At 36.0% G+C, this 27,012-nt stretch overlaps 1 protein-coding gene across 1 annotated transcript in view; it reads left to right on the top strand.

Moving 5' to 3' along the window:
* The window catches only part of LOC149072711 (uncharacterized), a 62,748-nt gene extending 40,877 nt beyond the window's left edge, over positions 1-21,871 (top strand). The window contains exons 2-4 of the mRNA XM_089246258.1: positions 10,805-11,059; positions 12,558-12,879; positions 16,599-21,871. Coding sequence (XP_089102384.1) covers positions 10,815-11,059; positions 12,558-12,879; positions 16,599-20,132 — 4,101 coding nt within the window. The 5' untranslated portion in view covers positions 10,805-10,814 and the 3' untranslated portion in view covers positions 20,133-21,871. The remainder of the gene's footprint in view (positions 1-10,804; positions 11,060-12,557; positions 12,880-16,598) is intronic.
* Positions 21,872-27,012: the final 5,141 nt, after the last annotated feature.

Here is a 27,012-nt window from a genome sequence, read left to right as displayed (position 1 = left end):
ACATTAATGTTTACGTAATTGTATTTGGAACTTTTTTTTACTGTCACATTATGAAATTTCAATTGTATTGTTACGAAATTGGTAATGTCAGAAAAAGTCTAATTGAAGGCTTTTTCGTTTGATGGGTTTTTGTTCGGACAATTGCGTAAAAATTCACGTTAATTACCACCTGACAAGTAACTGAATGGAAAACCTTGGCGTTGAAATAGATTTGCGCAAAGAACTAAACTATGAATTATAAAAAGAAAATTATAATTATATATTATTCATTGGCCGTTGTTTGTCCGCCATCTTTTCACAAAGTGAAACGATCTCCCAGCTTTATCTTATTTAAGAAAGTATGAACCGACCTTGAATGCTCTTAATTGCAAGATAGATTTGTTTAAAAAAAAATGCTTAACAAAAGGTTTGTTGGATTATTAACTAGAAAGAGCACGTGGGCAATTCGCGCGAGCGCGCGAGAAAGCCACGCTCCGCTCCGCCATATTTGGAAAGTGGCTTTTCCTTTGTTTGGCTTTGAATAAAGGATTAAAGGAACGTGCGCGCCACCGCCCTCTACACGCGCTTCATAACATTGCGGTTAATGATAATAGAAATTTTGGGTTGATTAATTTCGACAGTGAAAAGGCTAAACTTAATCAATCTTTATTTAGTTCCAAGCAAACACGAGTCTTTTCGTCCGATTTGTTACTGAAAGTATCGGTGACTAGTTTTTTTCTCGATATTCTGAGATCTTTTACTGAATTTAGCTTAACCCCTTATAGGGTGAAAGACTAAGGCACATATTTCAGTTCTTTTTTGGCTCGTTATATGTCAGAAGATACATAAGACCATGTTACTATAGAAATTTTATGAATATCATTGTTATTATGGAAAGTATGCGGTAAGAAATTATTATCCCACCGCGCCCGTTTAGCGCATCATGTTACATCAAGTGAGCGATGGGATGATAATTTCCCACTTTGTATCCATATGGAAAAATCAAGTGAATGGAACGAAATTTTATTTGAAATCGAAGTGATGTATGAAATTACTTTATTCTTTGGTATGGAACATAAAAAAAAACCTAATACCCAAAATTAAATGCGCAAAGAATTAATGAATATCGGACTTGGGAGCTGTAAAAATGATCAAAACTAACTTTACATAAAGTCACACCACATTTCTTATTATATTGCTCCTTTTTTGATTATCCTTTGTGCTGCAGAATGCACATCGCTTGTATTTATCAATACGAATTAGTATATGTGATCCTACATCTGAAAGACGTAATTTATTTTCGATCACAGGCCACCCATAAGGATTATTTCCCTTCTTAAAAACTCCACGTAAAGGTACGTAACCAGGACGTTTCCAAAATTCGTTTGCTAAAATTGAACGAAACTGTAAATTGACTTATGCGTTTCTAATGGTTAAGGGTTATAAATTTACTCGTTTTCTGTTTGAATTTAATTTTCCTATTACTTGCAGGCAGATGCCTTTCGAGAAAGAGAAGAGCTAGAATCTATGCGTGCAATGACAAAGGAAATTACTGCCTATAACATCTTTACCATAACATTTGAACAAAATAAAAAGCGCTATTTATAAGGCTTACACATTTAATAATTCAAAAACAACAAAAAAATTCATAAGTAAGAAATTGTTAATATCAAATTATACATCGAATTGGTGTTACATGCTTTTTTAATAAGGAAAATTTGAACACCAACTTCACAGAACAATGACATCCAGCTTCTTACCAGTAACGAGCGAGCCAGTGGGGTATATACTTCCCACTTTCATGAAAAAACTTTCATCATAGGCGAGAAATGTATCTCATATATCAATGAGATTCTTCCATCTATGAACAACATTCCCAACTTTACAAGAAAAAAATAATAAATATCAATAATTACTTTAATTTTCAATGGTGGGGAAACTATCATCCCAGAGACCTGTAAAGGGTTTTAACAGAGAGATATTGCTTGACTCTTTCCTCAGCTGTGGAGCTTATTTTCAAAAGGGAACATTTCCACATTTATACAAAAATTGACACGTTTTCAAGACAAATAAAATTTAATTGGTCGAATGGTCGGCGCGTTTCGGCTCTACAATGGAGAGCCGTCATCAGGACCTCGTGGTCAGAATTCACACAAATGAGTCGTGGAGGGGTGATGTTTATGTCTGGTCGTCCGGAGACCACTCGGACGCAGCAAATACAAAGGCGAACTCTCCGGACGACCAGACATAAACATCACCCCTCCACGACTCATTTGTGTGAATTCTGACCACGAGGTCCTGATGACGGCTCTCCATTGTAGAGCCGAAACGCGCCGACCATTCGACCAATTAAATTTTATTTGTCTTGAAAACGTGTCAATTTTCGTCAAACTTTGATCAAATTTGATCCGCAAATATATTTTTGAAAATTTAAAAATTTTCCTACGTGAATTTTTTTGATTCTTCAAAGAAATCTTTTGGAGCAAAAACAAAAATTTTAAATCATTCCGTTGATTTTAAAAAGTCCTTTTATACCTAGAAACTACCGAGGGGTCAATTTTACCGCAATTGAAAATTTCGTTGCTTAACCGTACTTTAAATATATTACGAATGCATTTTTTTAAGGAGAAATAAAAATTTATCCATTTTTTTTCTCTTCTAAAAATGCTTATAAAAAAGCGTTCACGTTTCGTTACATTTCAGGTATAAGAAAACATACAGGGTGTTTCAAAAGAAGTTTGGGAAAACTTTTAAAATGTAGTACAATGCATTGGAAATACGGTAGAATCTGTACTATCTGGCCTAATGTGGCTGAGAGGCGGGTCGGATAACAGCAAATCCGGATAGGCCGGAGTTCTATAAAGGCTTACTTCCTATCTCCACCACACTATAATAACACATTTTTCACATCAAAAACCACTCCTATTCATACTTTGTGACCTCTTGGTCAGTACTTTATACATAAATGTATACATAATGTAAATGTTTGTTATTCACTGTACTGTTCTGTAAGATTTATTACAGAAAAAAAGGAACTCCAATAATACATATACTGTTACGAATATTATGTAAGTAGTTCTTATTTAGCATTTATTATGTAGTTTTTCGCCTGTAAATAGTCATTATCTTATATAAAAAAAATGAAAATTAACTCATTGCTCTGTAAATATCGCCAAATCGGCAACAACGTTAGCGAAGTTTGGCGACAGCTCCAATGATTTGGCGCCTTCATGGCACCAAGAGACTAGGCCAGATAGTCGCGAGCCGGATAGTCGAGATTACGATACAATACAAATACATCGCCACAACAGGCAAATTGCCCAACGAGTTGGCTGACTTAAGAACATCATGGATCCCCGAGCCATTTTTTGGAGGCCCTACCTACTACTGCTACACCACACATGCACCCCGTCCACACAACCCCCCCCCCCCTCCCGCGGAACTCCCAACGAATCGGTACATGCGGGAATGTGCGCTGTAATTGATTCTACTGTAATATATTTTGTCTTACAAATACTTGGTGGGAAATAGGACACAAAGGTGCCAGAGTGTCCTTGATTGAGCCAAGGAGATGAATCACATTTTATTTTCGACCATGCATTTTGCAGTCGCAGGCCAAATCCGATGTGTCAAAGGGTTGACTACTTGTTTTTTTTTCCCAACTTTTCTCCGTTTTTGGAATTAAAATATCTTAGTGAATATTTCACTTGGAAACGTGGATTTTTTTTGTTGGCATCAGGAGAGACAGGGCAGCAACTTTGTAATTGGGTTTTTGAGCACAGGATGTCCATATAAAAAGTTAACATTTTTATTTTAATAACTATACAGAGAGAGAGAGAGAGAGCCCCTTGCAACATAAATGGCATATCCGAGTATTGCACGTTATTTGGATATATTTATAATTGGAAGCATGTCTCTAGAATCAACGGTTCGCCAGTAAAATACCATTCACCCTGTTACCTATGCACTCTGTATATATCATGTGCACAGTATCATTTGCACTGCAATTTTTCAATTTTTTTTGGTCTGCTTTTTCGAATCTTAAACACATGAACGAAGAATACAAAAATACTTCGCAGTCCACTAATTTTTCTATTTAACTCATCTAATCTACGAGAACTAATATGTGCTTGATATCCAAAATTTACAATAAATTAAGATTTATGTAGCAAAAGCAAACCTGAAATTCAAAATATCTCCAATGTAGTTCGTAAAACAGAAAAGATGCTCAAATGCTAAGAACAGAGGAGGCTCAAATCGGCCAATATTCAATCGATTCTTAAAGACCATATATAAAGAATTTTTCGGAATTTGCGACTCGAATTTCCCGGCATGCTGGTGGTATCCCTCGCTGTTTTCCGGCATGCCGGCTAATGCGTGGGAATACGGTATTATTTTGATGTAAATATCACATTTACAACTTATTTTTCATGCCTGGTATTGAGGTGGAGGTTTTGGATAGTACGACAAAAACCACAGTGAATACCGGATTTTTTTACCGCACTGTCCGAAACATCGCCAACACCTTAGTTCACATTAATGTGTAGATGTTCTTCATGTGAAAATGTATTTTTAACACACATTTTTTACTTAAAAAAAAACATTTCCATCTTATAACAAGACAACTGTATATGGCCGCTGTGGTGGTCGAGTGGTTATAGTGACGGACTCGCGATGCGAGGATCCGGTTTCGAACCCCACAGTGGTGGTCGGCGGCTGAAGTTGGTTTTCTGTGGTTCCCAACTTCAAGGCGCAAATGCGAGCCGATCTCCCGTTAAAAAGTCTCGCCACAGAGAGCAACAGTCCTACAACGATAAATCATTCAATCATAACACTTCACTCATAGTTAGAAAAACTGTGGCAGATGGCAGCACTACACATAACAAGCATTACAGAGAAACAAAAAAACTTCACGTCAGGTTTCACTACACGTACACGCACATTCCCGCATGTACCGATTCATATCTGAAAAGGCTAAACTGTTGTATGCCGATCTCATCAAGAAAATGCCTAGGACGAGTGCTACTGTACTCATTGATTTTAAGGCCAGCAGAGGCTGGTTCGAAAAATTCGAAAGGTGCACTGGCATGCACAGTGTTACTAGACACGGCGCAGATGCGAGTTCGGACAAGTCCGGGGCCGAAAAAGTTTTTGTCCTAATTGAAGTGAACTCGGACAGTGCCCCAGGAAGTGCCTTGATACCTGGTCCTTATGGAGGGGAATTCTACCTTCCAAACAAGAATATCTGCACCTCTCTCTCGCCGTCTTCCATACGCCTAGAAGAGTCTTGAGAAAGGTATAAAATAGTAAATTCCATGCTAAATTTTCATTTATTCTTTAAATTAGTCTTTTAAATTCATTTTAAAATATTAAAAATAATAACTTATTATTATTTTTAGTATTAAAAACACTATATTTTTTTATTTTCTACAAAATGTGTTTTTTGCATTATTTTTGAGGGTGTAGAACGAATTAATTGGATTTACATTGATTCATATGGAAGTAATTGCCTCGGTTTTCGTCGGTTTCGGATTTCGCCGATCGTTTCGAACGGATTATTGACGAAAACCGAGGTATCACTGTGTTTCGAAATCATCAAGGCCGATTCCCGTAGTTCTTGAGAAGATAATAATGTACTTTTTTGAACCATTTATAACGACAATTCAATAAATATATCGTATTAAAGCAATGTCACAAATAAAATAAAAACCAACTGCAATTTCCAACATTATACGAGAAAAAAATACCGCAAATATTACAGTTCTTAGACAACCAAAATAACTTTTATTTTGAAGTACAGAAAATTAATAGCGTTATTCCAATATTGAAAATAAAATGAACATAGTGCCTTTACCTCCAACTAGTGCCGCTCAACGCATGCGCAACCCCAGGGACTGCCCGGGGCCCTCACAATCCGGTTGAAATTTTCTAGAATTTACCAAGTAGGGCCTCAGAAAAACCACTTAAAACGGGGGTTCATGATGCACTTAAGATGACGATGCCTCCAACATACAGATATTATCACCGTTTAAAATTTTACATTACCTTTTATTTTTATATAAATATTAGTTTCCATGTATTAGGACATTTTAAGACGCAAGGGTTTTGAACAAAACGATAAAAACAGTAAAAAAAATGCATTCTTTTTACCAAACTGTCCAAAAAATGGCCAAACATGGTTCGCATTTATGTAGAAATGTTCTTGAAGGCGAAACATTTGTAACACATTTTCGTGATTCCGAAATTTTTGATCTTATACGAAACAATTGCATGTATATGTGACACGACCATGAGCTTCATTCAACCCTCAAGCAAACTGCTTAATCGACGGATATTTCGAAGTCATCAAGGCCGTTCTCATGCAATTCTCGGAAAGATAATAATAATGCAATTTTTGAAGCATTTATAACAACAATTCAATCAATATGTAATACGAAAGCAAAAAATATCGCAAATAAAATTGAAACCGGAACTACAATTTTCAACAATATACGAGAGAAAAAAACCACAAATTACAGTTCTTAGACAATCAAAAGTGAAAAAAATAACAATAAACTAACATTATATGTGATTCCACCCAATGTTACAATGCTTCCTGTTTTCCAAACAGATCATTAAGTTCGATAACTTTTGTTGAGCCCCATACTCGCTGAGCCCTCAGCCGTTTTCATTTCCGTAAGCCAAGTTCTTTTTGCATAACTTCCATAACTCACCATTTTACGTGTCGCTCGCCGGAACCACGATCAAACATGGCTTTGTTGTTGTTGTTTCTTTAACGTCTGTAAGGTCATGAATCCAAGCAATGTAGTCTATTATCTAACAAACATTTCATAAATGACCATTGTCCTCTTTGTCTGGCACTTGAACAACCATCACGTTAAATAATTGATAGGAACGAAAAAGAAAAATAGCACGCGTTTAACTTCCAAAAACACGCTTTTCACCTTCTACAGATGCTTCACAAAGGACTTACATAATGTCCGGTTGTATATAAAGGAAACAAACACAAAACAAATACAAACTGACCACTGGAAGCTGGTCTTACGCAAAAAGAAAAAGGAACGGTATCATTCTTATTTGAGAAAAGACTACACGCGTGTGTTATAATATGTACTAAAATCCTTTCTTTTTCCGATTCGGTAAACAAAACAAAATGATGTTGAGTCTGGAGAAAGTTCTAAAATGACCATTAACGAAACTAAAATAATGGTTTTAAGCAATAAAAGGAAACCATACCAAGTGGGTCAACCATTAAGTTTTTTTTCCACTTGAGTTTGTCACGCCCCAGTGTGTACCACACTAAAATACTCTCACGTTTATTTTTTTTTTTTAACGTGTAATATAACAAAAAAGTAACAATATATATAATGTAATGCCTAACTTTTTTTTATTTTCAGTAAATCAGGGATAATTCAAGGGTTTTCAGGGAAATAGTATTCACATTTGGTCATTTTATGGCTATTTATCGATGACGGAAATGCATGCTTCGATATCCCGAATCATGTTGCGATTATTGGAAATAAATGTAATAAAATATTCTTATATAAAGGGGCTGTCTCCGAATTTTCTTGTTTAGTGGATATCTCTGTAGAAATTATTTATTTTATGTATTTATTTATTCATCATCTAACAACAGAAAATATCCAGTTATAGTTTAATATTAAAACATTGCATAAAAAAAATAATATTATCAAAATAAAGCTTAAAAATGCATAAAGTACACGAAAAAAAAATACACAGGAGCGTACGCACAGGTAGACTAAAAAAAAATTTATCGACGAATTAAGTTGATGGTAAAATGAAAAAATAAAATAAAATAAAAACCAAATATGAAATTGAATGTGAAATACATAAAATCGAACATAAAATACATAAAATTGAGAATACAAACACAAAAATCCTATCTATATATATAAAATTGATTTTCTGTCTGTGTGTGTATGTTCTCTATACAAATCTACAATTTTAGATCGATCGTCGCCAAATTTTGCATATATACCAAATGGGACCCGACTTGAACGATAGGCTACTTTAAAATTTCATCAGTCCAGGGCAAATGCCCCAAACGGGCAAAAAACTGTCCGGCAACAATGGTTTTTGGGCCTCAACAATCACTTTCCGAACGTTTACTCTGGTTACCGTGGTTCCCTAGCAATGCGTTTCAGACGTGTATATGCCTTTACAACGGTTTGTCACTTCTTTAATCCTGTTAGTATATGTATAATAGTTTATGCCTTTATAATGGTTTGCCACATTTTCAATATACTCTCAGGAATGAGGCTTTTTGAATAGACGTCATAATCATCATCAGCATCGCTTTGAGAGTCAGGAAAAGGGTGATCCTCATAGAAATCAGTGCTAAAATTGTCGAGTTTACTGTAGAAATGCGGAAATTAGTGGGATTTTCCGCCCCATCAATAATTTTAAAAATTGTATTGAATTCTCGATTTTTGAAATATTCAGTTCGCTTAGAGATATACGAAGCCCAGGAGATTAAATACGAAGTAATTAGAGCCAAACCTATACTTTTGAGTTGGATATTCGAGCAATATCATTGATTTCATTTATATCTTCTCAAGTATGAAAATGAATGTCTCCATATTGTCTCTTTTGATATTTATTTGCATAAATTCATGTGGGTTAGGAAAGAAAACCCGGGCAGCGCCGGGTATTATAGCTAGTAAAATACATAAAATTGAGAATACAAACACAAAAATCCTATAGCTTATAAAGGTGATTTCTAAAACTCTTCAAAGGGGAATAAAAAATATGCAGATGACCTGTTTGACAATTATATAGATGACTGAATCGATAAATAGGATCATAATTACAAATAAATTTGTTCTGCACCTCTTAATTGCAAATAATAAAATCTCGTTCGATACATTGGAACACAATGCCATCGTAAGGGCCAACCCGGGCACGGCCCGAAGGTCTCAAGATAAGAGGGGCCATCACAAAAATGAGATCTGATTGAAATTTTCGAGAATTTGCCTTGTAAGGCTTCAGCGAAGTCACTTGGCCCGGGGGCCCGTGATGCTCTTAAGACGGCCCTGTTGGAACATTAATATTAATTTCCTGCAAAATTTGCATACAAATCAATATTATTATGAAAGAACTTATGGAAAAATGATAACAATAAAAAATCTCTACGATCACTTAGACCAGAGATCTTCAACCTTTTTCCAGTCGCGAGCGCTACCTGTATCCATCATCAAAAGAAGAGCAACCTTGCGGCAAGTTTTACATATGAATGCATGAAAAGGTGATAATTTCAATCCTTGAATGCAATTGATCGAAAGTGTTTAACTGGAACGTTGATCAAGTGCTCGCGAGCATGAAATTGTACACGAGCATCGAGCACTCTGGGTACTTTAGGGAGCACCGTGGTGCTCGCGAGCAACGGGTTGAAGATGCTTGACTTAGACTACCAACATAAAATAACGAACGCAAAAACGTACCAGTAAGAATATCATGATTATAACACCGAACTTTTTGAAAAACAACTGTTTGAGAAATCTGTATTGTACAGACTCCAATAATGATTAATATGATTATTATTATTATTATGCATAATTATTTTATGCTTCTATATTATGCTGTATTTTGATTATATCTGAAATCCCTATTTGTTATGGGCATCTTTTACCAGCCAACTCGTTGGGAAATTTGCCTGTTGTGGCCTTTGTATTTGTATAAATCGATTTTAGAAAGTAATTTCAGTTACGAAGGTTTCAACTGCTGGCTGATGCGAAGATGAATTCGGGGAGGAAAATGGAACTGCCTCTGCGGGGAATCGAACCCACGTTCACTCACTTGCTGGGTGAGCGCGCTAGACCACTACGCTACAAAGACAGCACACCTCTTTCCTTAGAGCTTGTTTGCGCTGAACGGGACCGTGAATAAACAATCGGACCTAACTCGGGCCAAAACTCACAATTACTAACACTGCCACTAGATGGCGACTTATCCGAAGGTGTTGTCACTCTCCGCATCATCCAGCTGTTGAAACAAACCTTCGTAAGAACAGCGGAGAGTGACATCATCTTCGAATAATTCCAGTTGTAAAATGTTTTCAAATCACTTGCAGCTACGTAAAATGCAGTAATTTTTGAAAAGTTGAATACGTAAAAACTTAATTTTTTATGCAGATCCTGCGCGCTAAAACTTCAATTAGTGGCATGTAAATTCCGTTGCCAAAATTCGATAAAGAAATTCCATATTTTCAGATGCAGTATTCACTGAAATACCGAAGACGTAAAATTACGATATTTTGGTGAAAATTTGGAACAGATACCTCTTTTGGACATAGGGTGTGCGATACGCGCATGTAGCATGTGCTGCCATCTATAAATTTAAACCAGAAGTGAACGTGATATCATAATGAATGAGTGTATGCATCTGTTGAATATTTTACGTCATACCGTGGTGAGTCTTCATCAGAAAAAAGAGCTCATATTTGAAATACAAAATTTGATAGCCGCAGAGTACGAGCTACGTCTAGAACGTTTAACCGTCTCAGTGGCATTGACGAGATATCTCGCTTCCTTAAAAGCTTCTTAATTTTAGTATTGACAAGCTCTGATATTTTGTAAATTTTATTTCTCAATGAAACACTTTTACCTTATACCTCTTAGTTTAAACCTGCTGAAAATCGGAAGAAAGTCTCTTACTTCATTAAAAAAGATATGACAATTTCAAGGTGGTTTAAGGAGATTTCTACCTTGCCGTGGAAAAAGTTAATATTATGTAATGTATTTTTTTTTTATAGAACATACCGTACTTGTCTTTTTTAATAATATTCTTATACTAATGTGTTTTGCAGATATTTTAGAATGGTCCGACGTAAAAATCATCCGCCATGTTTCTTCGAATGTTTACTCACATTCTTAATTTGCTTCGCCACGAGAGCAGCCGTCGCAGTTTCAATAGATGAAGATCCATTCTCGATACCATGTGACAAACTGTACAGAAATCTTCCCGATCTGCAGTGCCTTTGCTCTACTGACGAAGACAATGGAACAGTCATAAACTGTGATGGTGTGTCTTTTGCCAAAGACTTTCCCGTACTACCACACAGGTAAAAATCTTAAAATAGATTCGTTAACACTTAAGGGTTGTCTTGAATACGTTTTTTTGGACGAAATATTCCATTAAAACAAAGGCCAAACTGATGATAGGAATTTTGATAATTTATCTTTTTCAAGAAATGGCTCTACCCCTACAAAAGGTAGGTCAGCATCTTGGAATTTGGAAACCTAATAACGCTAAATCAGTCAGTTTCTATTGCGAAATATTACCCCACCGTGACTTTGAGGCTTTTTTAGGTTATAACTTGTTCTTTGCTCCTTGACCTTTAAACTACAAGATCTTCAATTCTTTTCTGAAAAGGAAATATCCTAGACCCCATACACTGTATCGCCTATCAAATCCGTCCAGGAATGCACACATATTTACAGATTCGTCTGCCAATTTCGAAAATAGTGTCTCAGTATAAGATTATATAAAACTGTAAGATGTAAAACTGTATTTATTTATTTTTATTTATTTAAAATACAAAGTGCTACAGGTTTAAAACCCAATTACAGCTTGTAGTAAAAATGAAAATTAGCACAGAATAGAAAATACAACTACATGATAAAGTACACAAGACAAATAAAAAGTAACAAAAATTATGCAAAATACAAAACTCCACACAAAGATATATACAACGCAATCACAGCAAAAATCTTCTAAATTCGGTAACAGACGAATGAAAAATATCCTGATGTCCGGGAAGCTCATTATAAAATTCGGAAAATCTGTTTACAGCACAGTAATTACCAATATTAGTATTGTATGATTTGACGGCAAATAAAAGCAATTAGATCTTGTATTGTGGCACTTAATATTGAAACAGATTTCATTAAGAATGGGTATGCAATCAATTTGGTTAGTCAACAGTTACTTGAAAAAAATAACGAGCAAGTAATCTCCACGTTTTTTTAAACTAATAGCACTGAAACTGTTTCGTAGATGAGTGGCAGATAGAATATGGTTATGAGGACCATGTTTTTTGAAATATAAATACCTTAGAAAATTGTTTTGAATAATTTCAAGAATCCTAATATGGCAAGCGGGAAATGGGTTCCAGATAATTGAAGCATATTCCAGTTTTGATCTTATAAGCGTATTAAAAAAAGGGATATTAAAGTATTACTATCGTTGAAATCTCTCGACATTCTTTTAAGCAAGCCAAGTTTTTATATGACACAGAACACAGATTTCTAATGTGATCAGCAAAGTTAATATTGGTACTATAAATCACGCCCAAATCGATCGCAGAGGTTCTTCTAATCAATTGGTTATTATTAATGCCATACGTAAAAAAGATAGGATTCTTTTTGTGAGTGAATGAAAGAACAAAGCATTTATCAATATTGAGCAATAAGTATAAGATTATATAAAAGTATAATTATTATAAATCTGTAGGAAAAAGTTCAGTCCTATGATTGCTTATATTTATATAGTCCATATGATTAAATAATGCTTAAGACTTCAAAATATTAAATTTTTATTTGTTTTTGTTTTTCGTGCAGGTACAGGATCCATTCGTTTTCGCAGAGTAATTCAGGCTTGCAGAGTCTGGAAGCTCAGCTTTTCACAGCCAGTGACGTGCCATTGAAGAAAGTGGATTTTTCGGATAATTATCTTCGACGTTTAACAGAAAGGACGTTTGATGGCATCGAAGATACCCTGGAAGAGATCAACCTGGCTCAAAATAAGCTTGGAGATCAGTTGAGTCCAATGTTTTCCACCGGAGAGTTCCGGCGTCTTTCGTCTCTTCAGAAACTTGACCTATCCTTCAACGAAATCAAAGCATTGCAATCGGATATCTTTACGGGTTTAACCAATTTGAAAGTTAGTTTCGGATATTTTGATTATTATATTTACAGGGTGTCCAGTTTTATCTTTGTCCTATTAGCTGATTCCTTAACCTCCAGTCTTAAAAGAAACTTTTAACTACAACAAATGTTTAGATGTTGTCGGACATTGTCTTAGATTTCTGATGTCTAAAAAAAACCTATCTTAAATTTAAGTTCCCGACTTCTACTAGTCATATCTGAACATGAAGTCATTCTCCCCCCCTCCCCCCCTCCCGCTATTAATACTAAGGTTTCGTCAGCTGCCTGATGCGATCGAAACCTTCGTATAAGTCTTATCTAGTAAAAATATTCATGCAATGATATGCCAAAGAAACAAAAAAAAATTATTCCCTAACGACCGAAATTGACCAAGTTATTGAACGTTGAATTTTGCGAATTTTAGGCAAATACCTGATCAGAAAACGTATTATTTAAACCGTAAAAAAATGTATATATATATATATATATATATATGATGACCAATATAATTTTCTTGAGATTCCATTTAATGACATAACGTTAGGAGTTGTTAGGGTGATTGACGGATGAATAAAGTAAATTGGTCAAAATCATTTGTCTTTGAAATACTCTTGTGTATGAGCAAAAAATGATACACATTAACAATTGGACAACAATAAGAGTGGACACCCTGTATATATTTCATGTTAAAAAACTTCTTTACATGTTATAATTTTGTAAATACAAAGCGTGAAATCTCAATGTTCTTGTCAACCAAGGACAGCAGACTAAGCATTCCATTTCCATTTTTTACATAGTTACAGTTGTAGTAGCCTTTCAGGCGGACTCTGTTGACAGCAAACGGAGAACATCTTTGGTTTTGGTTTGAGACTCAAACTAAAACTAAACTCTTCCCCACTAACTCTTGAGGAAGAACTTCCATATGCTGTATCACACTCACTGACTCACATATAGAAATATGTTCAGTTATCGGCTTCGTTTTAATATTTGTGACATTTGCGATCAATCATCATCAATAAATATAAAGCACTAGCTGTTACCCACGGCTTCGCTGGCGTGGATTTGGTAATCTGAAAATTACGCGGCGATGATTCCCCCTTTTGGAGGTTAAATTTTCAGAAATACCGTCTCAAAATGGGTATCTACATTATAAATTATAATACTGAATAAATTTCATATTTACGGTGCAACGATTTCGGTTCAGTGATGATTGTCTCCATATAACCTTTAAACCCCTCCCCTTAGTGGGGTTAAATTTTGAAAAATCCCTTCTCAGTGAGTCTCTACGTAACAAAACAAAACTACTGACCAAATTTCCTATTTAAAGCTTCAGCGGTTTCGGCTCGACATGATTTATCCATATGACATCCCCTTATGAGCCCCTCAGGGGTCGAATTTCGAAAATCCTCTTCTTAGTTACTCGATGAATATAAAATGTCGATGTCATGAAATAAAACTACTGACCAAATTTCATGTATTCTACGTTTGAACCCCCTTGTGATCCTTTTAGGGATCGAATTTAGAAAAAACCCTTTCTCAGTTGATCTTTAAGTCATGAAGTAAAACTTCTGACCAAATTTCATGAATTTCGGCTAGGCGTGATTTCTCTATGTTGCCTTTGAACCCCCCCCCCCCCACCCGAATGGCCTCCTTAGGGGTCGAATTTCGAAAAACCCTGTCATGAAATAAAACTATTGATCAAATTTGATATTTATAGCTTCAGTGGTTTCGGCGCGGCGAAGATGAATCAGTCAGTCAGTCAGTCAGGACATGTTATTTTATATAAAATATTACTTAATAAATATGTGTTATGTGTACGCCAGTCCTCAGCCTTTATCTTCTGCTGGCTTCACCTGTCTTCCATAGGTGTAGTTAAAACATCTGTCCTGAAAATGGACTGCGAAAGATTCGAACCCACGAATCTAATAAGATATTAGGGGAAAAAATTAAAATAAACAGTGAAATTAAATTAAAAATGAAAGGATTAAGTTTAGAAAACTCAAGCCTAATACTATATAGTACTTCGTAAATAGAAAGTGGGAAAAATTCAGAAATTTTCTCAGATTTCTTTATGATCAGAAAATTGAAATCTTGAGAAGATTTACGAGAAGTCTGTTAAAGCAAAGAACGACCTTAATCACATGGGAAAATAAAAAGCAAAATTCACCAGGAAGGGGAGAGAAAAGAGATTCAATGTTAGAATGTCTTTAATCGGGGCCAACGCCTTCAAGTAAATTTCTTTTCAATGGTTATTCTCTGATCTATAGATTACCACCTTCTCTCTAACAGTAATAAATCTTTCTAAAATGGATGCTCTAAGTGCTCCAATGACGCAAGTAGAGCAAGTACCTCAATGACATTTTATATTTGAGATTGTTCCGATTCCTCGAAACAGGTCGGTCGCATACAATGACTTTCCGCATACGTGTTATTCATTTTTTTTCGTCTCGAATTTGGACATTGGTGATTATTGAATTCACATACGCATATAACTAAAACAGTGATTACTGTTTGAATAATCAAGTCACAGAAATAATGTGTTGAAAATGAGAATAATGAAAATATGTCGTGGTGTCCTAATGCTACTTCTATTATTTAACTGCACATGAAACTCGTAAAAATTAATCTGAGAAATTTCTAACGAATTACTGCATGTCGTCCAGTGATGGTAACCTCTTCCAGCGAAATTTCCCTTTTAACTAAATTTTTCCCCACACATTCGGAAAAATGTGCTGCCATCTAGCAGGGAAAATACGTAATTAAGTATTTTACAATAGAAATGTATTGTACTGCATTAATTTTTTATTTTTTGCAAAAATTCTTTTGTTTAATGAACTCTCATAATTTCCCACAAATGCTAAGAAATTTCCCATTTGGGAAAATTTTAGCCAATTTTTCCCACGAATATGGGAAATTTCCCACGAGTTACCATCACTGATGTCGTCTATGCCGTATATGTATTGTGTACCGTCGCCAAGTTTCTTTCTTGAGGAATGTTTGTCATGTGCTTCATAAGTGCTGCCATCTATCTCTTTAATTCGAAAACAAACGACTCCTCGTATAGTTTATTTTGTCAAAAAACCAATTTCAGCCGACTACGGCATCCCCATGATGGCAGTCTGCGAAAAGGGTCTCAAAGCAGCTGTCAACTCTGTGCAGTCTCGATAGAAAATTTGGCGATGCAGCAGCACTTACATAACCAAACATGTGAAGTTCTCTCAGTATAAGCCTTTAAAGCCCCGTTTAAATGGGAAATAAAATATCTCGAGAAGTTACCGGCAACACAGGGATTTTCGCTATATCAATCGCCATTCAAATGGCATTTAGTTTTTGCCGGTGTTCCCTCTTTCCGGAAGTCGTAACTGACCACTAGGGCACTTCAGTTGAACGGAAGTGGTTGGCTCAAGATGGCTGACGAAGGAGCTAATTTCGTGGCTCAAAGAATTACAGGACAGGAGGTCTGAGTCACCCACTATTCCTCCCCAAAAGAAGATCGGGTTCTTTTGAGTCCCTCCTATTTTTACTTACGAGGAAAATAAGTTGCCATGCAGGTAATAATCAATCACCAAAACAATCCCCAATTTTGCACATGTAAACGGGGCTATAGATCCGATTATCCCAGATACCCTGTATTTATTGTACTGTATTACTTCTTTGTTCTATATTTCTGTTGAAAATGATTCTACATTTTATGATTCACCCATTTTTTCTATTTCTCGTTTTATTTTATCTTAGGAGCTTCACCTTGAAGGAAATGAATTCGATGGAGTTCCTGGTTTGGCTCTGCGTGGACTCAATTCACTGCAGAAACTCTACCTTCAAGTCAACTATATTTCCGGAGTACAAAATGCTGTGTTACCCGAGCTAGAACAGCTCAGCCTTTTGAATCTCAGCTCCAATGATATCGCATTCGTACAGAGTCAAGCATTTTCCACGTTGCCCAATCTCAAGATATTAGTGCTTTCGTATAATCGGATCAATAGTCTGCAACCGGATTCCTTCGAAGGTCTTATGCAGTTAGAGCATTTAGATCTGTCTCAAAATCTGCTCGATGAAATTCCCACGGAAGCGCTGAAAAAGACACCAAATCTCAAAAGGCTAGTCTTGCATTCTAATAAAATTAAAACGATCGATTCAAATCATGTAGGAGGTCTAAAAGCTTTGGAGTACATTGATTTGAGTAGGAATCGTATTTTCGGTGTTGCGCCGGGAACTTTCAGTGACATGAAGAACATGAAAGAACTCAAACTAGACGTGAACAGCGTACGTAAGGTAACTAACAGAATGTTCCTTGGTCTTGAAGGCTTGTCTGATTTGACTTTGAATGATAACAGAATATTAGCTTTCCCAACGGAATCTCTAAGGGCTTTCAGGAAACTAAGAAAACTAAGCTTGGATTACAACAGGATTGCTGCTGTTTCATCGGATTTGCTATCCCCAGTGAATCAACTAGAAGAACTATCACTTGCTTTCAATCTCATCAGTGAAATTCCCGACGGTACCTTCATGGAATTCAGCAGTCTCCTTCTTTTGAACTTGCATGGCAATAAAATCACGGATTTCACATCTGGAAAAACAGCTGGTATAGAAAACACACTATTGTATCTTGACATCGGATACAATGAAATGACTGCACTTCCGAAATTAAAGTTCAACAGACTTCTAATACTATCTTTGGCGAGGAATCGTATATCCAAAATCAGCAAGGAAAATTTTCAAGAGCTGAAAGAGGTGCGATATTTGAATATGAGTTATAATCTTCTTTCGGAAATGCCACCCGGTGTCTTTGAAAATATGATGAACTTAGAAAGTCTGGATTTACAGTATAATGTCTTGACTCAAATTCCCGAAGGTGTTTTCCGTAATTCCTCAATCATGCACATTAATTTGAGGAATAATCAAATCCTTGGGGTACCAGAAAAAGCTTTCCAGAACTTACCGAGGCTGAAAAGCGTAGACCTTAGCGAGAATAACATTCAAGCTATTGCTTCGAACGCTTTTGATTCTGTGCCAAACATAGAGATGGTAAACCTGAGAAAGAATGACCTCTCCATGTTCAGGGGAGATTTCTTCACCACCACAACAAAAGTACACACTTTAGATCTTAGCCATAATAGAATTACGTATTTATACCCCAACTCGTTCGTAGTTCACCCAAAACTAACAAAATTAGACCTTAGTTATAATGGCTTGACCTTCTTTCCAAGCGAAATTGTCAATCCTGTGCAATCATTAAAAATTATCAATATCGAAGGAAACAAACTTCAATCTGTCGGAGATAGGTATTTTTCTGACATGCCTAATCTTAGGGAGGTGAATTTACAAAATAATGCCATAACTTTGGTGGGTGATGGAGCATTCCGCAATTCATCTCATTTGAGCTTCATTCAATTGCAGAACAACAAAGTATCATTTATATCTGAAAATGCTTTTGATGGATTGAGACGAATCGACTTAGACTTGAGTCATAATGATTTAGGTAATTTGCCCAATGAAATATTTTCTAGGTCTTCTGGATTAAGGCTTACGAGTATAAATCTTGCCAAAAACCACTTTAGAGATTTCCCAACTGCTGCTCTGAAAAGACAATACTCATTTTTAGAGAAAGCAAATCTTTCCTACAATAACATCAACAATTTACCATCAAACGCGGATGTGCTTGTCAATATAAAAGATCTAGACTTATCACATAATCCACTATCTAATGAAGCTCATCACGTTATATTTGGAGAACCCAAGAGTGTCCGTGATTTACATGTTGCATATGTTGGAATCACTTCTCTCCCGGTTATTGAAAGTCCTTTCATCAGATCGCTCAATCTGAAAGGAAACAAGATATCCAGACTTGATAGTAACGTTTTCCAAAGAACCACTTTGCTAAGTGAGCTTGATCTTTCAGACAATGAGATACCTAATCTAAGTGTCAACTTTGCATCGGTTTGGAGCAAGTTGCCGCGTTTGAAGAAACTTGATCTGTCCCATAACCCATTACGATACTTAACAAAAACCGATTTCAATCGACTATCTAGTCTGAAAGAGCTGAAGATGAGCAACTTATCGTACGTCACGGAACTAGATTGTGAAAGTTTGAAGAACTTACCTAAGCTGAAAGAATTGGCAATGTATGGTTTTTTATCACTTCCATCTTACGATGTCAAACAGTGTTTGCAGTCCATGGTAGGACTAGAAAGATTATCTGTTGAGGTAAAGGATATGCAGCTCAGGGACCAATTGCAGAGTGTATATACACCTCGTCTACATGACGTTACTGTCATGGGTAAATCGCTGAGGTCATTGTCTTCGAGTGCATTTGCCGGAATGATAAGTCCAGACATACAAATTACTCTAAAAGACACTTCAATTAATACGTTTTCAGAGAAAGTGTTTCTGCCTCTACCAATATCTTCAAAAATTGATCTAGACGTGTCTCACAACAGAATTCGCCGCCTGTCTCCTGAAATACTCACGGTTTTGGACAACAAGCAAGTGAACGTTGATTTTAAAGGTTTAGATTTGAATCCTATCACCTGCGATTGCAATGTTAATGATTTTTGGAAGTGGATACAAGAGAAAGGAAAGATACCTGTTTTCCGTCGTTCCGGAATTTCAGCAATAACTGAACTCACGTGTTCGGAACCCCAGAATCTGAAAGGTCGTAAAATAAGTGAAGTCGACCCTCAAGAACTCATCTGCAGTGAAACCACCATGACCACAACAACGACGACGGCTTTACCCCCTCCACCATCAACTCCTAAATGGTCAACACCTCGGAAAGATCATCCAGACATCATCTTTGAGCCTCCAATTACCAAACGTCCGACTCTTCACCATCATCCCGGTTCTCCAACAGCTTCTGGCACTCGAAGCGCTTTGACGAAAGTCGATACGATGATCATCGGTATAGTCGCTGGTGTGGTAGCATTCGTGTGCATCTTAATCATCGTCATCTGTATCGTCAGACTCCGTCGTGCCAGACCTCACTACACCGCGGGACCTTTAGCGGGTCCTCTAGCGTTTCGAGCGCAAGGTAAATGCACGTGTCTTAAGCCTCCTCCAAACAGCTGCACTTGTTATCCAATGTATCCAGTGGGATCACCGTACCCTACGTTGGGACCTCCACCAGCAGCTCCTGGTTCGGCTCTCCAACATAAAGTGCTGCCTCCACCACTGCCACCACCGCCAGGATTCTTAAGTACAATGGGTAAAAATGGAAGACACCGAAATACTCCTTATTATGTCACCTATCCCGACAGTGACGAAAATAGGTGACTGAAAGCAAGTGGTTACAGTACGCGTTTCCGTCAATTTCGTGAGATAAACTCTTAAATTTCAGAGTTGATGAACGTTAAGGAACGCATTGTGATAGTCACGACTATGGTGATTATTTTCATTCAATACCACAGACTTCATTTGCATAATCTCGATGGCTACTGAAACTTTCAAAACTTTAAAAACAAGCTGTTCCAGTCTATGTTATTGTTTCTCTTAGCATATAAACGTCCAAATGTGTTCGCTAAATTCGTGAGATGACCTCGCCCATCATCATAACATTGCTCAAGGCAAAATAAACGTCCAAACAAAAAAGTTTGGGAGGAGCTCGTTTTTATAATTATTATTTTTTCTCTTACAATAATGATGCTAAGGCAGCAATGTTGTGTTTTTTGTATATGTGTACCCTTCCTCCATCACGACATTACTTCATTCAGCCTTGTTCTCGCCATTTTCTTTTTGATTGTCCATGTTAATTTTTGTATTGTTGGCATGATTCGAACATTATTATTGCTCAAAACTGTACAATTTTAATTACCTACCAGCGCTCACGCGTGTGTATCATTTTTTTTGGAATACGAACTAATGACCAACGGGTGATACTGTTCATCAAATTATATGATTGAAACGTTGTGTTCGTTTGGACATGATGGTACCTGAGAAGGCGAAAAAAAATATAAAAAACATTATTCCTATACTGGGAAACGATATTGGCTTAAGAGTGCAATAATGAAAAAATAGCTAAACGATTAATTTGTGTGGAGGACTCACCACACACGTACAGACAGGGCCGCAAATATTAGGAGCCGTAAAACAGAATCAAAATACTTAGGCTGGTCGTCCAGTGGAATCTATTTGGAGGAAAAATAAGACTATTATAGTGGCCTTGCGCATACACACGACTTGTTTTTGTTCTTAGTAGCTTCCAGTGGACGACCGCCCTTGGACTGCGTCTAGCTCATTTTGAATTTAATACTACTTGACAATGCTTAAAATTATATCAATTAATTGATACATGCCATAAAAAATTAATATTTTAAGCCTTATTAAAATATAAGAACATAGACACATTCGGGGATTGAACATTTTGAGGCCTTTTATACCTGTGTGCATGGCTTGCACGAAATGGAGGACAAACTTTTTGGCCTCTGGACTCTATAAAGCTTTAGCTTCCCCCGATGATATTCTAGTAAATTCTTAGTAGAGAAAATTACATAGATGTAATAAGACCGATTTTTCCGGGCCTCTAAGCTAGAGCCTTGTTATGTTACATACCTTGTTAGGGCATACAGACATTGTAGAGAGCCCTTAAAATTTAATTTACATCGGACCACAAAATATTTAAGCCCAATCATAGGACTCTCAACCGGTTTCTTTACATTTGAAGTTTTCAATGCTTTTTTTTGTATTTTATGTGATCATACAGGGTGTCCAGAAAAATGAGAGCAAAGCCTCCGTTTAATAATGAGTGTTTCTTGGATATATCTAATCACAAAATGAAAAAAAATGTATAAAAACAGAAAATTAATTAATTAGAGTCATCAATGGATTCTTATATCAAAAATATCTGCTAGTCTAAAAATATCTTTTTCCAACTGGCTATTTTTAAATTTCAAATTTACGATTCTTAGAAAAAGAAATCGAATATATATTGTATGTATATAGTGTTGTTTTTTTCTAATAATGTTGTGTTGTATGCATGGCATTTGTTTGATATTAAAGGACATTTTATTTCATTGTGTGGTTTGACTAAATATTCATTACAAACGCATTTGTCTAATGCCACTTCTTAAAAAAAGTTTGACTATGTTTTTTTCTATCCCCCTGTATATATAACACACGTTTCAAAGTGATGAATCATGTCATATTGCCACGACATAATTACTTATAATTATAGTTAAAACAACTCGGATGAATCCACATGTTACTCTATTTACAACTAAACGTAAAATTCTTCTCATTTTAACAAATAAAATAACTGGTATTTATACGTATTAAAGCAGCCCCCAGAGAGAGAGAGAGAGAGGATATTCTTGGCGAAAATTGGCAAACTTCTTTGGGCAGGGGGTGGGGCTTGATAGCAGGGCTAATTGATCTAGACACCGGTCACTTCCTGAAGTAACCGACCAGTTGCTGGTCGTTTCGCGAAACGTCTAGACTTTTGACATTGATCGAAGAAAAAGTATTTTATGTATAATATATATACAGCAGATCCCGCTTATAAAACTTTTAAAAAAAAAAAACCGTCACGAAAAAACGTTGTAAGCGGGAAAACGCTTTAAACAAGAAATCTTAATGAGAATTGGAGTAGAGACCACGAAAATAAGTCTCACTAAACGGAGGAAATGTTATGAACGTTATTAACGGGATCGACTTAATTTCCCTTATTCTATATGTTGTAATTCTTTTTTTTTTTCTCCACGGGTTGCTGGTTTTTCATCGCCAAGACCGGAGCCGTAACTAGAATTTTTGCCGCCCCCAAAACTTTAAAATTCGATAATTTTATAACGGTATTCTTTGTTCCCACCTAAAATAACCGCCCCCTAAATTTTGCTGCCCAGGACAGTTTCATCTCTAGCTCCCTCTAGTTCCGGCCCTGACCAACACCATGGCGTCATGTCACCAACTTTGGCCTAGGACAGTGGTCAACCTTTGGTACGCTTACCACTTCATTCATTCATTCGTACGCTTACCACTAGACTACAACTAACCAAGCCACGGAAAATGAGAAAGATAACTTAACGAGAAGCGACCGAATCGCTAAGGCTGTAAGAGTTTACCATGGTGGACTAAATCAAATGCTTTTTGGAAATCTGTAAAGAAAACGACTGTGTTTTCGAAATATCGTCAACTGCTAATGGTTGTCTCCCAGTAAAAGTTAACTGCTGGTCTAAGAACGGCCTAACCGAGGAGATCTGAAAACGGTCTAGCCCATATTTAGACACTTTTTCTACCTGCCTTATTTTTTATAATTCCTTGGGTTTTATTTTAAGTGAAAGTATTTTTTTAATCATTATTTTTTTAATAAACAAACAAAATATCTTTCGTCGCTATTATTTTATCGTCGTAATTATTTCTCTTTATTTTTATCTGCCCTCATATGGAATTCATACAAGGATATCTAAACAGTACCATAGCAGGGCTGTATTTATGTTTTGTGTCGCCTGTGGGCTATAAGACAAAAACGTGGTACTGCATATAGTTGCTTCTAAATTTCAATTTTCTGCCCAGTATTCGTATCTTAAGCCGATCTGTAATGATTGCCGTATAACAGGGGGATAATTTTAAATTTTAATAAATTTAATTCCAATGTCTTGGTCTCATTTTCAAAAAGGTCTCTTCGCGTTCTCCTAAAGTCATTCTTCCTCTTTTTCGAGGCTTAGTTCGTCCTGGACTGGAGTATGCTGTAAGGTTTTGGAGACCATACCTACAGAGGGACATAGACTTGGTTGAAGGGGTGCAGAGAAGAGCTACGCGTGTCCTTATTGGCACACAGGGCTTGAGTTATGAAGAAAGACTTCATTTTTTGAATATGTTTACATTGGATGAACGCAGGTGTCGAGGAGATATGATCGAAGTGTTCAAAATTTTCAATGGGATGGATAGGATGGACCATGAACTTTTAGTACACCGCCAATCGACTGCTTTTACAAGGGGACACCAGTATCGATTGGTGAGGGACAATGCAAGGTTATGGTGTCGCAGGGAATTTTTCTCCAATAGGGTTGTTAATAAATGGAATAGCTTACCCCCGGAGGTAGTAAATTGTAACACAATTGACACGTTTAAAAAGAAATACGATAAACATGTTGGGGTAAATCGAGAAGCTATCCATTCTTAGAATAAGACAACCATAAGTAATCTTTATGGGCATCGTATAATATTTTATCATGTGTATATATTGTTTGTAATTTGTGTTAATTGCATTTTTAATTGGGTTGCTGTATTTTTGAAACATATGACAACCATATTTTTATGGGCATCTTTTTATCAGCCACCTCGTTGGGCATTTTGCCTGTTGTGGCGTTGTATTTGTATTTGTATTTGTATATTTGTATGGTGCATACATTCGCATATGAAAGTATCTCAGCAGCCAGTCAATGGTGCCGTGATACTTTGTGCGTACTTGGTTATAGTCTAGCAAAAAAAAAATCAATAATGCACATTGCTTAATATCTATACATATTATGTTTAACCGCACGTCCTAAAGTGTATTTTGAAATAATGAAATACTTTTTCAAAATTTTTTGGTGGACCGATTAAAATTTGTGTGATTTAAATTCTCAAATTACTTGAATGCACAGAGTGTACCACAATCGCCTGACGGGTTTCAAAATGGGAATAGCAAGAAAACAGTGACGGATATTGAAGTCATTCTTGTGGAATGTAAATGTGCTTAGTCAGGAATTTCAGGTACGTCATCCATGTTTCAAGGGATTGTATAGTTATTAAAATTTAGAAAAAATTAATTTTATATATGGACACTCTGGTCCAAAAACTGTTGTTGCCCTGTCTCTTCTGATACCAGCGAATAAATTTCCACGTTTCCATATCTCTGTGCATTATTCACAGAGATATCTGAATTCAAAAGTTGGGAAAGAAGCGTTGTCTGTTAATTTTTGCTCTTCTTTCTCCCCCAATTTTCCTCCGATTTTCGAATTCAAACATTTCAGTGAATACTTAGAAACAACGAAATTCTTATTAATTAAACTGCTTTTGTTCTTTTGCATGGGCTATTGAAAGCTCATAATAAAAATATATAATAATACAAAGCTTATGTAAAAAATTCTTTGAAAAGTTGATTTGGTATTTAATAGGTTGGAACAATACATATTTTATAGATTTTCTCCTAATACCGAAATCAATTTTTGTGAAAAAATTTTACGTGATATTCAAAAATCAGTGAAAATCCAAAAATACGCCACGGAACTTCATTGTTTCCAAAACTTGGCGTGTTCATCAGTTCCAGACAATTTTCCAAAATTTCAATTCTACAGGTCTGAATAATCAAATTTATTATATTAAATTAATTCTAAATACGAATTAATATGGGATTTACTGAGTGGCAAATAATTTTTCTTATTTAGAATTAAAAACGAAATGAGAGCAATAACTAATATTTTATTATGGTCTTGTTCCTATGTTTTCATTGCGTATGTTTTTTATCGCGGTGCATGTAATTTAACACAGTACCCCATTTTTTGCAATACGCACCACATGAACGTATGCGTCGCTGTATCGGGGAAAAAAACCCCATCAATTATATGAATGACATTTTGTTTACGAACTTAACATAAGGCCTGCATCCGCCGCACATTTCTGGTATGAAATTTATTAAATGCTAATTTTTTTAATTTCGGAAATACTTGCTAAATGCTCGTTAATGCTTTTCAAATGCTCGTTAATGCTTGTCGAATGCTCGTTAATGCTTGTCGAATGCTTGTCAAATGCTCGTTAATGCTTGTCAAATGCTCGTTAATGCTTGCCAAATGCTCGTTAATGCTTGTCAAATGCTCGTTAATGCTTGTCAAATGCTTGCGAATTTTAAATATGCTTACTCGGTCAATCGAGAGTTGAATATCATGCAATTCGATAGGCCAATCTCTTGGAAATTGGGTTTTTTCAAACGAAAATGAACATACTCGTCGCATCTCTCTCAGTACAGTCGAACTCCGTTATAACGAATTCCAAGAGACCGGAGAAATCACTTCGTTATAACGAAATTTAATTATAAAAGAATTCCATGTTTTTGCATTGCTCCTATATAAACTCAAAAGGGAGAATTAGAAAAGTGTCCGTTAAAACGAAATTTTCGCTATAACGATATTCTTTAAAGCGGTATTCAACTGTATAAGCACCACCAATCTCTAAAATCATTAAAAAAGCATACAGTTAAAATACTGCGTATATGTAAAAAGCACCAAGAGTTCATTTTCGTCAATATTGAGATAACGCTATTGATTTGCTGTTATTTTCGTTACACTGTAAACATAGAACATCAAGTCTTATTTCAATAAATAACAATAAATAAATAAAATACACAATAACTATTCTTTTTTTACTTTAATTTCTTAAATGAGCACCATTTCAAACATTTTTCAATTTATCGATGTATCGTATAAAAAAATATGAGTCCTATATGTGCCTTATTGAATACAAGTATTACAGAGGATTCCAAATTACCTAAGATTGGATTGTGGCGAGTTTTCATTAATTATCATTAAAGAAAACTCTCACAAAATATCTTATCAGAAACGAGCAGCTATGTTTGATATTTACTTACTTTGTTCTCGTCAAGAAATAGTAAAATGAAGAGGAGATTTTTCCGTTTTGTTGGTAATCCCGCGTCTATAACAGAATGTAGTTTCGTTATACTGTATACAATTAATAAAAATGCGGGTTCTGCCAAGCTCCACATTTGTCCCCCACCCTTTTTTTTTCAGGAAAACGTCACACGAGGAGAGCTGTCCTTACAGGACCAATAAACGGAATCGCTTGACCCCCGCCTACCATTCTGTACCACGCGATTTCTTTATATTCCAATTAGTGACTGAAAATAGATGTTGTTCTGGATCGACCAGCTTCATCCCATTTCTGTTCCCAAACAAGTTTTAAAAAAATCGTATCGAAATCGAATTCATCCATTCGTTTGTATCCACTTAACACTGTTTCTATCCCCCCCCCCCCCCAGATGGCCCAACCATAGCTCAAAAAGACTCACCAAAGCCCCGACCAATAAAAGCATCTTTGCTGCAGAAGATTCTTTCGCATATGGCAGGCGTCGTTAAAATTACAGGATATTTTTCTCCCTCGTATTCAGAAAAACCTGCGTTGTGGAATACGTTCTGTCTTTACTTTCAAAGAGGAGCCGAAATTGAGC

This window comes from Pholcus phalangioides, unplaced genomic scaffold, assembly GCF_987345545.1.
Source record: "Pholcus phalangioides strain wild (caught in Gottingen) unplaced genomic scaffold, Ppha-v1.0 ptg000017l_1, whole genome shotgun sequence".
NCBI lineage: Eukaryota > Metazoa > Arthropoda > Arachnida > Araneae > Pholcidae > Pholcus > Pholcus phalangioides.
The sequence above is the reverse complement of the archived record's forward strand: the minus strand, read 5'-3'. Positions and strand labels throughout refer to the sequence as shown.